Source organism: Aspergillus viridinutans (assembly GCF_018404265.1).
Source record: "Aspergillus viridinutans IFM 47045 DNA, scaffold_2, whole genome shotgun sequence".
NCBI lineage: Eukaryota > Fungi > Ascomycota > Eurotiomycetes > Eurotiales > Aspergillaceae > Aspergillus > Aspergillus viridinutans.
Genome location: NW_025091218.1, coordinates 2,418,303 through 2,432,662, shown reverse-complemented (window position 1 = coordinate 2,432,662; position 14,360 = coordinate 2,418,303). Strand labels below are relative to the sequence as shown.

The following is a 14,360-nucleotide window of genomic DNA, read 5'->3' as shown; positions in this document are numbered from 1 at the left end:
GTCCCCATTAGTTGAGCTTTCTCTCGGTTTGCTGTTCATATCAATGCTTCACAGGTGATACGCATAGAACCCGCCGCCTGCGGTGCAATAGGTTCTACCACCATGATCTCGAAACCAACCAACAGCCCCCCGGCTGTCCCGTCTCGAAATGCTCTCCGGGTTCTGCGTAGACTAGCTCTTGCCGGCTCAACCGTGGGCAGTTTTTGCACGGTCGCAGCCATCACCTATGATGTCCATCGCCGAGTCCGAGTCGCCGAGCGCATTGTCGAGAATAAACGGGCCCTGCAGACCTCCGCGCCCAACTACGATGCCACATCGGCCGCGAAACGACTCGCCCGTATGATGGAAGCAGCGGAAGCGGGCGAATTTATGGGGCTGGCGTCGTTGAAGGAGGCAGACAGAAAGATACGAGAAGGGCAAGCTACGCAGGATGACGATGTGGTAGCTTTGCACCAGGAGGGCTTTCGGCGTCCAGGCATGGGGTTGGAGGATCCGCGAGCCGCAGTCCAGGTAGAGTCTTACCTGGAAACTGCACGTTCGCAACTTGTCGATGCGCTTACATCACGGCCGAATTTTGAGAGTGGCTTGGGTCGAAGGGATTTTGTTCCTCCTGGGCAGGTCCGGGTTGTGGACGCCATGGAGCGGACGAAAAATGCTATAGAGTTAAATCATGCCACCTCACCGGCTCAACTTCTGGATGCATCAGTGGAGAGCGACGAATGGCAGAGTGAAGAGCAGGTTCTTGTCCCGACACGGATGCAGGAACTACTCGATCGCGGTCGTCCCATTGAGGCGGCCCAATTTTTCCTGAACGCACATTCCGCATCATTGAATGGCATATCTTCAGACAGAAAGGAAATGGCTGTGAAGGTATTCTTCGTCAACTGCAAAGAGGACAATGTGTTTATTGCCAGGAGTGTGTTTGAGCGGCTCGAAGACGTGGATAAGGTCACACCTGAGATGTGGAAGACGTTGATGCTGGCCTTGGCGAAGAAGGGTTGCATTGAATCAGTCGCGAGCGTTTATACGCGATATATGCGCAAGTTCCCTTGCCCTCCGGAGATGGTGGATGTCGTGCTGCGGAGTCTGCTTGAATCCCACCGACTCACCACTGCGAAATGGTTCCTGTTGCGGAATCTACAACATGACCGTGATTGTGGCTTGTGCGGAGCCTACCTCTCCGGCCTTTGGAGGAAGACAAGAAGCATTGAGTTGTTGAATGGGCAGTTAAAGAAGATTTTGACAATTCTTCCAAAGTTCGAAAAACAGCCTAGCGACAAACTGTTCAACCCGGTGATCAAGGCATATGTTGAATTTGGGCGAGTTGCCGATGCTGAAGCTCTGGTCCATGATATGACGACTATATATGGGCTCCCTCTTCGTTGCCGAACACAGGGCCTATTGGTATACGCCCAGGCTCTGAACTGTGACTGGGAGGGAGTTGATGCGGGACTGCAAGAGATGCACAGGCTCAAGCTGACGAAACGCCGGCGAGATTTTCTTCCAATTTTTGATCGAATATTTCTCGAGTACTGGGTCTCACACTCGGGAATTGAGATTCGCAATTTTATCTTCCGGTACCTGGATAAATTTGACATAGTGCCCGACCGAGTACTCTACAAGCATATCCTGGAGGCCTTTGTGGAAAAAGGCGACAAGGAAATGATTGCTGAGTTTACAAGTATGGCGAAGCAACGGTCGTGGAACATCCCCATAAACGAGCAGCAATTCTTGGAGATACTACGGTCTCGTCGCCTTGCATTGGAAGGAGCACCAGTGGGGTTCTGGCAAATGCTGCAGGCAGCGCGGGTGAAGTACGGGCACAGCTCCACGTCTCAACGTATTATGGGCTATGACCAACAGTCATTCCCTTTGCCAGAAGTCAACAGCATGCCATATACACAAAACCCGCTATCGTGGTACCAGAGAACGATGCAAGAGACAACGCCGTCAAAGCCTGTCGACCAATATCAGAAACTCCATAAGCAGATGGCACATTATTTGCACGCTGGAAAGCTGAAGGAAGCATTGAGGTGTTTTCAAAATGCTAAAAATGCCCGGTTCCAGATGAGGCAGCTTCACGTTGAATTGGCGGTCATAGCGACTTTGCTCGAGGACGGTCTGAGTGCGGCACGTACTCTCATCGAGACTGAATGGCGGAGTATCCGTCACCTTGTTCGCTTCTCTCCTATCTTCTTCCGTCAGGTCATGGCGGTCGATGAGGATGCAACCGGCCACATTGTCCAGATGGCAGTCCTACGCTTCTACCAGCTTTGTTGGTCTACGAAGCACATGAAGGTCAAGCACCACCTTACCGTTGCGACAAGCCGCCGCTTGATCTCCCAGCATAAGCCGGAAATGGCCCTGGAGCTCCTGACGGCCGTGTACATGTCCCGCTATAGATTTGCAGCGACTTTTGACGGCGTTTGCATGAAGATGTTCGCTCGGGCCTTCGCCGCAACAGACAATATTCTAGGCTTACGATGGTGTATTCTTACTGCTTTATCACGCGATAGCGCACTCAATCGTGATTTTGTGGTGGAAGTTCGCCGAATCTTGGGCACTTTAAGTCCACCTTCCGCGGAGGGTGTCGTTGCCGGCCCTGTCACCCCTGAGCAGCTGGAATACCTTCATTATATCGCCGATCTACTCGAGGAGAAGAACGAGGGGTGCTCCCCGATATGGGAACTCAAACATGACGCTACACTCAAGCAGTCATCGAGACAACAGTTGAAGCAACCTCCTGACGCGAGACGTCTTTTCAGTCAGGCCGATGTCCGCGAGACAGTCAAGGGATGGGACGAAGAATACGAGCTGGAGGCAGTGCTGGGTAGGATTGACAATGACCCGAACTCGATTGCTACTCGATGGAACGAGAGTCGTCGTTCTCATCAGAAGAGGCGGGTTCATGACGATCGGTCTGATGCCATGTAGGGCGTGATTGCAATTGCAACCCCCGACTGAGCCTTTTGTTGGATCATGCGATAGGCTTCTTCGCCACTGTATATATACTATTGACACTCTGTACTTTATTGTGCGGTTTATTACTGCTATTACTACTCATCGGAAATATAATAGAGATGATGAGATTGGATACAAAGATCAAGGATACCGCTGAAACCCTTAGCTCCTTTTGCAGGCAACAAATGTTGAACGGTAGCCAATAATAATAATCATCATCGTGATTGATCGGATCAGATCAGACCAGAAGATGCTCTTTTCCGGTCCCGATCCAGTTCTTTGATACCTAAATTAATCATACGGTGCTCCTGTCCCTTCCTTCTCTCACCAATAAGGATCCGGCACCGCGGAGAGAGGAAAGCCTTTCACATGTCACGCCACTGCCCACTCTTGGCCCCCTTTCCAATAAAAACACTAGTCTCCGCTCTTTTTCTATCTCCGCCATCCTATCATCCTCGTCATCAATTGCCTACCCCTTCTACTGAATCGCCGTCGCTCAGAGGGGGAGAAAGAAATATGCAACGTGCTTCTCACCAATTCCCTCGCTCCCATCGATTTTGCTGACCGAATTCCCTCCCCACCATGGCCACCACTCCGACCAACGGCCATGCCACCAAATCTCCCTCCTTAGATGCGGACGAAGTCCGCCGACTCAAACACAACCATGCCGATGTCGTGATTATAGGCGGAGGGATTCTGGGCTGCGCGCTGGCAGTCGCATTAGGACGACAGGGGCGGAGTGTCATTCTCCTGGAAGCCTCGTTGAAAGAGCCGGATCGCATTGTGGGCGAATTGTTACAGCCTGGCGGTGTACAAGCTTTGGAGCAGCTTGGTCTGCGCGAGTGTCTGGAGGGCATAGACTCGATCCCCGTGGAGGGGTATTATGTTTCATATTTCAAAGATCCCGTGACGATCCCCTACCCGAAGTCTACGCCCACGTCGCCCCCGCCGGAGGGCCGTTGCTTTCACCACGGCCGGTTTGTGATGAAGCTGCGCGAGGCCGCCATGGCATGCCCCAATGTCAGTGTTGTCGAGACCAAGGCCACGGACCTGGTCACTTGCTCGCACACCCAGCAGGTTCTCGGTGTCGAGTGCGTGTCCAAGGATAACGTCCGGGCCTGCTACTTTGGCCACCTCACCGTCGTCGCTGATGGCTACGCCTCCAAATTCCGCAAGCAACATCACCCGCATACCCCCAAGGTCCGCTCGAGGTTCTGGGGTCTCGAGTTGATCGATACGAAGCTCCCGAAGCCTTACTATGGTCATGTTTTGCTGAGCGATAATGCCCCGATCCTCCTGTACCAGATCGGAACCCATGAGACCCGCATCCTCGTTGACATTCCCGAAAATCTTCCATCAGCGTCCGTCAAGAATGGTGGTGTGAAGAACCACATGCGAAATGTCGTCCTCCCTTCACTCCCTGAATCCGTCCAGCCAGCCTTCATCGCCGCCTTGGAACAAGGCCAGCTGCGATCCATGCCGAACTCCTTCCTCCCTGCCGCCGTGAACAAAACTCCAGGCCTGGTGATCCTCGGTGATGCCCTCAACATGCGACACCCATTGACAGGAGGCGGGATGACGGTCGCCTTCAGCGATGTGGTGACGCTGCGCGAACTCCTGAGCCCAGAGAATGTCCCCAATCTGGGCGACACAAAGCGAGTCATGAAGCAACTCTCCACATTCCACTGGGAGAGAAAGAAGTCGGCCTCCGTCATCAACATCCTCGCACAAGCGCTATACGCTCTATTCGCCGCAAATGGTGCGTTCATCTCCCCAATGCGTTCCTCGCTCTCTCACACCTCTGAACTGAAGTGCAACAACTAACATCCCACCAACAGACCAATACCTCCGAGCCCTCCAACGCGGCTGCTTCCGTTACTTCCAACTCGGACTCATCGACGGCCCCGCAGGCCTCCTCGGCGGCCTCATCAGAAAGCCCTCCGTCCTCTTCGTCCATTTCTTCTCTGTCGCCCTCCTCTCCCTCTGGGTCCTCCTCCGCGAATACCCACCCTACCTCTTCCCCGTCGCCCTCTTCAAATGCATCATGACCTTCTGGACCGCCTGCGTCGTCATCTTCCCATACATGCTAATTGAAGCTTTCTGCTGAGCAACACATTTGATATCATGATTAGTAGACGCTCGCGGGGTTCTGTATGGCGTGAAACCGGCGCCCTCTGTGTCTGTGTCTCTGCTTTCATCTTCCTTCTTATCCATGTTTTCCTCTTATGTCGATAAGGCTTTCTAATTCTGTTTGCCTTCGTCCATCTTATGTAATTACTTATTTCCCCCATGTCGTCATACTTCTCTCTTGTGCTTGACTCTCCGACAATCCCCTTTCTGGCTTGCATGTTCTGCTACTTCTGTCGAAGATATCCTCAAGAGGCTATTGTTGCGCTCTGTATGGACGCCATTGATGTATATACGTTCCGTGTATACAGTTCGCGAAAAGAAGAGCTATAGAACCAAGACCCCTGGCCGATCAACCTTCATTGATCTGCTTTCTATACAATTTCCAAATTTCCACATTTATTCATTGTCCATCCTGACTGGCATAATATCTAAAACACACACAAACGCAAATTCTTTCGCAGACAAGAAACGCAAACGGAAAAAGTGTACACTGACCCACTCGCCTGGCTCCCTGCTATGATGGTATAGACGATCATGATGATGATAATGCCGATTAGAAAGCAACCACGAAAACCAACGGTTTAAACAGGCAAAACAGAATGAAAGGGAAAACAAGGTAACCAGACTCTTCACTGGCTCTGTGTATCGGACAAGCTCATTCAATCCACTGTATGAATGTTTTTTGGTTGGTCGTAATATTTGCTGTATGTCCCCTGTTCTCTTTTTGATAAACGTAAATAGAAACAGAAGACGATGAAAGAAAAATGCATAGCCCGCATGCAAGGTGGACGGACACTGAACCACTGAGACAACTAAAAGGCGCAAATGACAATCCGAGGGAGATATGGTCAACTCCAAGGGACATGGCCAAGGTTAAAAACGTCAACATGTCGAAGAATCAAATGCAACAAACAGACGCAGATGTCGTATGCAATTATGCAAATCCCGCAAGCAATCCACGGATAGACTTTCAAGACTGCCAAAAGCCGCAGTCTGATTTTGTAAACGCCGACGAGTGAACGGGAAAATAGAAGACGAGCGAAGATGAGGCAATATACCTTCCAGGTCAGTTGAGCTGGAGAAGGCCGCAAAAATGAAGACAACGTCGAGGATAGCGCCTCTTCTATACAGAAATGATAGCTCCCCCGAAAATGCAAACCCCAGCAGCAATTTCGCTTTCATCGACGGGCCAAACATTTCGGAACTCCTTCATGGGTGCTGTACAGGTGCCGGAGGGTGATATAAACGCTCGGTGACGGGTCAATTAGAGATGGCCCGCAGAAAGAACGCCGCGGTCCAGGTTGACTCAGAGACCAGAGTTCATAATACTAGCTTGGATAGAGGTTGAGGAACATCGAAGCAAAAGCGAGAGATCATTTTGCCTTGCTCATCCGCCTTTCCTCAACGACTCGTCCGCAGGCAGAGGCTCAGCACCCGCATGGAAGCCCGATCGGGGCTCCATTGGCTTGGCATTCTTTTTCTGCTTTTTTTTGGTCGTCTGCCATCCATTGCTTCCATGATTGCTAACCGAATCATGAGTCAGCGCATTAATACCGTTAGGCTTGCGAGGCGCATGGGCAATATGCCGTTCCTTGCTATCCCCCGGCCCAGAAGTGATGTTGTGTGGACCGTCATGACGGTTCTTAGGCTTCGTCTTGTGGGTAGCGGCTTTCAATTTGTCAGACGAATCCGCAATATTCGAGCGACGTTTGCCAATCGCTGACGGTCCATTCGGGTCTGCTGCCGGCGACGTCCCCGACGGAGGCAATCCTCTTCCTAGGCCAGATTGCTTGGAGCGGGAGCCATCCTGATCCGATATCTCATGGCGCGGCTGAACGTCTTTGAACCTTTCTGGGCTTGACCTGGGTGAGGTGTCGGTGACATTCTCTCCATTGGAAACATGGAGATTTTGCAACCTGCTCGAAAGTAGACCAGGCTTCCCATGGTGCCCATTGACCCAGATGTCAGTTGTATTTCCTGACTTGGGCGTATCGATCGCCTGCCTGGGAAAGTACGCTGATTGATCGATCTCGACTGAGCTATTGTCCTGGTAGTCCTGGGAAAGCGAGTCGGAGACGCTGGCGGGGGTGTCCGTGTTGCGATCGTCAGACGCAGAAGTACAGTGGCTCATAGTGGCGTACTGATCATAAGGCTCTCCGGAAACCGAAGTGCGCTGTTCACTCAAAGGCACCGAGCCGTCGACTATCAGAGGACCGTTCCGGTCGTGGGATGCCACTGGCCGAGGAGTGGCTCTCTGATATGATGACACGGACTTGACAGAGGGCGCAACACTGCTCTCAGGGGGGGAGCCAAAGGCCTCATTTGTAGGAATCGTGGACATGTATTCCTGCGGGGCCCCAACAAAGGGCAGAATGCTGCCATTCTGCAGTGCCAGACCTACCGGGGCTGACAAGGGCGATAGCATGGCATTCTGATGATACATTTGCAATTGCGGAGAAGTGGCCAAATAGTACCCCATGTACTCAGACGGTCGGTTTTCATCCAGATACGGTGTACGGGACACGTTGGGAAGACTGCTGGGCATAAAGGGATTCTCGTCTTCGCTCTGAGTCCCCTCCGGGGGAGATACAGAATTGTTGCGCTGTTTTGGGAGATGGGAATTATCGACAGGGTGAGAGACGGAATACAACGGAGCAAAGCTCGGAAGAGCCGGGGAGTTCGCAGGCCGCGCCGGCTGTGAGTGTGCCCTGAGTGATCGACCAGGAGAGCCATTCGCTATGGACTGGCGACGCGGTGTACGTCGGAGCTCGGGGACAGCAGTTGCGGCAGAGGGCGACGGGGGATTCGTGCTACTTCCCTGTACGGGAGTGACAGCGACCGGAAGATAGGTGGAATTATTGTACGCGTGCGGACGTAGATTCGCGCTGAGAGGCGGATGAGTCCCGGACCTAGACCGAGACCCATCATCTACACTCGACTCAGGCTGCGGCTGTTGCTGCTGAGGGATGGGGAACTGTATGAACGGCTGGCGGATGAGCACTGGAGGGGGCCTCCCTGTGAGCAGCGCCTGGTTTTGCAATTGCAATCGCAATTCCTGCTCCTGTGCTTGCAGGATTTGGATTTGCTGGTAAAGGTGATCGTGCAACAGGTACTGTGCGTGCTGCGCCTGTAGAGATAGTTCCGTAGCACTCATGGCGGGATTCAGCTGGCGGAAACCGTTGGGCTTGTTCGGTGTATTCGATGAACGGCGGCCTCCGGTATGGCCTCCGCGTGTGTAGTGATTCGAATGGCGCCCTCCACGACCTCCACGGCCGCCCCGGGAAGGAAGCGGCGGAGCCGTCAACGTAGGTCGTGGTTGAGGAGGCGGTCGTTCCCATGATCGCTCTTCCTCCGGCGGGTATTCATACTGCTCACAGCAATCCTCGAGGTTGCCCTCGGACACTGCCTTGAAAGCCCTACGCAACTCCATATGGACGCCTCGAAATGACGTGTCATCCGCTGTATTGCCCAGGTTTCTCGACGTGTTGAATGGCTCTTCGACGCAGAGACGATTGTTCTGGAGAAGATGCCACCCCTTCTCCTCTTTTGATATCAACTTGCCTTCTCGCACGGATATCACGTACTTCTCATAGTCGAGCTCATGGCCATAATACCTGAAGAATTGGAAGAGCAGCTCCCCGAGCGTTTGTTTGTTTTTTCGCCCATACCCCACGAGGGAGCTAAGATCATCGTCGAATGAGCAGACTAGGCCGTCTGTTGTCACTCGTTTCTTATGAGGTCGTGCCTGGAGACTCGGGAGCACGGGAGGTTCCCGTGTTTGCAGGAAATTGATAATCAGGCAGATCCAGGTATAGGAACTTAATGTGCCTCCGAGTCCTACAGCAGAAGTGTTACCACGAAATGTCACGAGGATACCTGCTCAGAATGGGGCAAATCTTACCTGCATCGTTAAGGATCCTCCGTTTTGTCCAGTATTTGATGATCATGGCCAAAGGCCGAACACGCTCGTCGATTTCGACATACGTTCGCACCATTCGCGTATTTTCCAACGCCAAAGTGTTGTTGACATTCATATCACACGCAAGACGTAGCTCCGGGTCCCAGATCTTCACGATTGGGACTTTCGCATGTGAAACACAAACGACCCTTTCCATTCCATCTGCGGGCATTGTCAGTGAATGGTGGCAACGAACATCAACCTAAATCCCCTTACGTTTTGCGAGAACTTCAGCGAGCAGACACACGTGTTCCAGCTCTTTATATGTCGTTGTTATACATATGTCCACTGCTACAAGTCAGTCCTCAAGAATTTCCGAACGTGCACCATGACCACTCACCGTCTGAATCGCTTGAGCAGAGCTTATTCCCAGACGACCCAAAGACATGAACTTTAATATCGTGACCTGGCCACTGATCATTGAAGAGTTTCTCCAGCTTTCGAACCAGCTGATGCCGTCGGTCGTCGCTCTCCGCGGACGGTAATAAACGATCGTATACCTCCAACATATCCTTAGTCAGTCTCTTCTCGTCCTCTGCTTCAAGCCGCTCTTTGAGGCCTTCCTTTTCCTCCGGTAACAGATCAGCACCTATTGTATAAGGCATCCTCCGTCGGAAAAAGGCCATTGCTGTTTCATATTTGCAACCTGCGAACGGCTTTCGTAACGACGGAGGAAAGTGTATTGACTCGGAATGCGTCGAGCGTGGCGAAGTGCTTCCGTGAGGGGGGGAAGGCGTCCTTGAGCGGAATGAAAGATTGCGCGCATGTTGATATGGGGTGGAAGGGAGGGAATTCGACTGTTGTGAGGCGAGGGGAGGACGAGAATTTGCCTCTGTAGAGGTGTCGGTGGACAAGTTCCACGGCATGGTGGAAGGCTTTCCCAACGCTATCGGAGACTTTCCACCTGTGGTCGAGGAGAATTTAGCATTCTCATAGGTATCTGAGATCATATAGATACTACTCCAACGTCGTCGAGCAACGTTGGCTCCAAAAGTAGATTTGAGGGGGCCGTTGTTGAGAATTGGACGCCTCGTGTGCGAACCTCTTCCCGCAACTCCGGACCGATTCAACTTCGAGCCGACTTTGTAACCAGAAGCAAGCCACCCAGCGAGTACTATACGATTGCTGATTATTCCCAACGACAACTTGTGTTCGGCAGACGGTACACGAATCTTATGAAGAAGGCGAACAACCCAGGGGAGAACAAGAGGGCTCAACGCGGAGACCGACAGGCGAGCCGGGTCAGCAAAATCGGATTTTTCGCTGCGCTACCGACGAACGACGAACAATGCGTATCCGTTGGTGACGATATGACTCCTAGCAAAAATGTTCCAAGCAGACGATGAGCCGAAAATTCAACAGGATGCGAATGGGAGCGAACGAGTTGGTGTTCCTTTGCGGTCGATCGGGAATGTCGGGGCTCGATGACTGCGCATCGATCGTCTAAATAGATAGAGGAGCTTTTTTTAAGGGGAGAGCGAACCACGCTTAACCAGGAAGTACGCGCTCTCCAAATGACCACACAAGTTAGAACAAAGAAAAAAAAAAATATTGTACAGAAGAAAGCGAATCCTCTTGGTATCAAGTAAAGGACCAGCCTGGACGGGTTTTTTGTTCCTGATCGGGGGTACTGCGGGTTTCGCACACGTTGCTGAGGATTCGACGGGGAAAGGCAGCGCGCGGGAGGGGAATGAGGTGGTGAGCCTGAGCCAGGGGGCATTCAACTCAGCGTACGGCGTAAGTCAACGCCAGTGACACAGCCGACAATGGACCGTGTGGTGTGGGCGTCGATAGATTCCACCAATTCCAGGTGCAGATAACAGTCCAAAAGCAATTTCAAGAAGGGAAATATGAAGAAGAAATGAGAGGAAACTGGAAACAGAATAAAGAGAAATATCGGGAGTTTCAGAAAGAAAGGAAGACGGAACGTGGTGCTGTAAGTTGATGGGAACGCTTGTTTCTGTTTGGATTCAATCCCAAATAGATGGATAGGTGACAGGTCTCCCTCAATCCTGTTAAGGAGTATACAGATCCTATTGTCTCCTCTCTGATTATGGCAAGTGCATGGGGGTGTCTGGGAGACTGAAGAGTCTTGAAGAAGAATAATAAGGCAGGTATTGACTAGCTCTTGCTTCAATGGATCTTTTGTTATTATTGTTTCCTTTTTATCATTATTGAGCCCACATCACACCTCTGCCTGAGGCAGTTAATTACTCCCCTGATATCAGGGGTTACTTCGATGCTCAGTGCATAAGAAGCGTAGTTCAGCCTATTTTCTCATGTCTAAATAGCCTTGAAGTCTCTATCTGAAGGTTAACACCACAAAGGTACTCTAAGATCTAGATACTACGGAATTTCCACTTCGCGAAACCCATCAGCCTCGAGATATTACAGGTGGCCTGCCCCTCAATGCTACTGCTGTGAATAAGTATTAATCAATAAGGTACTCATGATAAGACCTGATGTGATTTATGATTCAACATTCCCTCACGTCTTTGATCTTGTTCTTTGTTTACATTGGGAGACAAGATCCTGGCTTGGTTCAACTTTCCAGTATCAATAGTACCTTGGTAATTCCAGGCTACCTTTCCATTATTGATCATCTCCTCTCCTTTCTGCCCCGCGATTCTCGGTCCTCAGTAAAGACTAGCCACAGTCCTCGAGGACCTGTCTCGGCCCCTGCTCCGGAGTGTGGTTGCGGGCACGTGTTACCGTTGCTCTCTACCTTAGGGTCTTTGGTCTTGACCGATGACAAGCGCCAACGGCACACGGTGATGGTCATCCTCTGCAATGGCATCCAGCATACTCTCTTTTGCCTTGCATCGTACATGAAGATCGTTCCAATCATCTTCTTATTGTCCTTGAATCCCCTTTCAATGTCCGACTGAGTGATAATGATTCCGCCTGGCCTAATTTGCGATATATCACATAGTTACTCTATAGAAATCATTGGCGTTCCAGACAATGTATCTCGGTGTCCTGCCTGTATCTTCATCAGCCTCCATTCGAACGCTCCAGAAGGACTAAAACTGTCCATATCTCCTATCGAACCATGAAGGGAGGACCAGTTAACCCGATCCAGCAACGGAGCCAAATGCGGGATCATGACTTGGGCGAAGACAAAGGAGGCTTTGAAGCCACCGAAAATGATCTGATAATTGGCTTTGGAATTGGTAGCTGCCTTTACGTAGATTCTAGCGTGGAATGGGTCCCGGCTTTGAGGAAGACTTGTTGGGATGTAATATGCAGGAGTCAGGATCCATCCCACATGTTTCTAGAAGGTTGGTAAAGCGGTTCAACCGCCTTGGCTACGGGCTAAGTGTAGTCGATGAGACTGAGAAGATATGTAGAGCTGATAGCGCCTGGATTGAGTGCTCGAGATTCGGGACAGCGCTGTTTATCACTGGAAGCTGGCTTCTAACAACAAATAAGCCTGCTGTATCAATTTGAGAAGATCGCCTCAATGAAAATGATAGCAGTCCTTACCTATGAAGTTATACTAGGCCTTTAGAGACAGACATTATGAGGTAACCAGCAATAGAATATTAACGCTGACATAGTCTGACATATAGGCACTGTCTACTCTCTATCTACACTCTACCTGGTATAGAAGAGACCTACGTCATTCCATCTCCAGTCAGTCTTTTGAAGAGTCAAGTGTGAAAATGCGATAGATCAGTCCGCCAATGACGAGAAGCCCAAGAATGCACCCATTTTCAGCGGTTGTAGAGACGACTAAATGCAAAGGAAGATATGGGGCTTGTCACCTACATACCTACCTTAGTCTACGCCATAGTGATTGAATGCCCAGACGATCCAAGTGTAGTCGCAAGGGTCCGAGTGCCATCCGGGATCAAATTGCCCCACCATCCTCTCTTTGGCAGTCAGTGGTGTATCTACTGCTCACTAGTCTAATGCTCCTGAACTATTGATATTTGCATACGGTATGGGCTAGAGAGTTAAGGTTTGCTGCTGTTGTACAGAATACGTCGAATGCAGAGTCTGAAAGGTGGCCATCTGCAGTGTGATGTAGGGGTAGTAGTTAGAGATGGCGTACGGAGTACATGGTGGGCTGATCGATACCAAGAAGAAACAGGGTCGGATAGCCACCTATCACTGAACCGGGTGCAAGCTTGAACCGATATGATTCTGTGGTGGCCATTTCCCCAGAGAGCAATTATCCTTTTGAGAAATAATGGGATACCTGTTCATAGTTATGAGAGAAGACTATGTTGATGTCTGTCGCCTAGGATGGCTATAAAAGCCGAGCTATTTGCTTGTGACCGTCAAGTTCAAGGCTTGAGATGCACCATGTAAGGAGTAGACAGTAACTAATCAGGTTGGGCTGCACGATGATTCGAGAACAGAGAGGCAAATATCTTTAATGATTCTATTCAGTCATAGTAAACGGATTGAGATGGCGCGGTTGGAGGGTGGGGTCTGAGATATGCTCTAATTAAATTCCCACGAGGTCTGAGCCGAGTGCTGGAGTCAGTTAATCAGCATTGTGTGAGAATCTCAAGTTGCCAAGGTCTTGTCATTCGCCGGAAATTTTGGCTGATGACTTAGCCGTTGCCAGACCTTGATTTGCTTTGCTTTTGACAGAGGGAAGGCGCCAATGAGTGATTGTGAGAGACAAGCTGGTAGTATTTCAATATGCACTATGAGACCATGGCTGAGGATTGCGGGATAAAGCCACTGTACGGTCACTGTACCGAAGCTGTCAATCATCTGACACAGAGAAATTGGAGTGTATCACATTATCTAGGAAAGTTCCAGCACATATTGGACTGAAGTCTGATGAGTGATAACGCTGACGCAGCACGGAGAAGATAGATACCAGATATCAAATTCAGTCACCGAGTTCATAGCCGGAAGATGGAAACTATTAAGGTACTCATATGTCTCCAAGTATCCATAGATAGCCCAGGAGAATTGAAACTGAGTGCGGGACAACTCCATAGTGTGGTCGATGGACCGACGCTAAAGAGTGCAAATTAAGGACAAGACAATGACTAAAATTTCCGGTTACCAGCAGGCCTGAAAAGTCATAATGGTGAAGATGCAATGGTTTCCACGCACTGAGGAATTACGGCCGATTTTCAATGTATACTGTAGTATCTGGTTCCATCTGATCTGACAATGTATTAGCAGAGAGAGAAGAGTATATCAGCAGTCAATATCAATATTCTATTCCAAAGGACCTGCACATAAGTTACATAACTCAGTAGTAGGACTCTTGAGTAGCACGATGTAATTTAAACTGGGGACCCCTGATGCTAGGTATGTACTAACTAGATAGAGCACTGTG

General features: G+C 50.5%; 3 protein-coding genes across 3 annotated transcripts; 2 read left to right on the top strand and 1 right to left on the bottom strand.

Moving 5' to 3' along the window:
- Window positions 1-102: 102 nt before the first annotated feature.
- Aspvir_004355 (pentatricopeptide repeat protein) lies at window positions 103-2,934 on the top strand (the record flags this gene model as incomplete). Its single annotated transcript, XM_043267584.1, has 1 exon — window positions 103-2,934. One exon carries the CDS (start codon window positions 103-105, stop codon window positions 2,932-2,934), a length of 2,832 nt encoding a protein of 943 aa, XP_043123519.1.
- Window positions 2,935-3,543: 609 nt separating this feature from the next.
- erg1 (squalene monooxygenase erg1) lies at window positions 3,544-5,068 on the top strand (the record flags this gene model as incomplete). The annotated part of the gene is made up of 2 exons (XM_043267583.1): window positions 3,544-4,720; window positions 4,800-5,068. 2 exons carry the CDS (start codon window positions 3,544-3,546, stop codon window positions 5,066-5,068), a joined length of 1,446 nt encoding a protein of 481 aa, XP_043123518.1.
- Window positions 5,069-6,478: 1,410 nt separating this feature from the next.
- Aspvir_004353 (PAP/25A associated domain family) lies at window positions 6,479-9,915 on the bottom strand (the record flags this gene model as incomplete). Its single annotated transcript, XM_043267582.1, has 4 exons — window positions 6,479-8,928; window positions 8,993-9,211; window positions 9,266-9,337; window positions 9,390-9,915. 4 exons carry the CDS (start codon window positions 9,913-9,915, stop codon window positions 6,479-6,481), a joined length of 3,267 nt encoding a protein of 1,088 aa, XP_043123517.1.
- Between the last annotated feature and the right edge of the window lie 4,445 nt (window positions 9,916-14,360).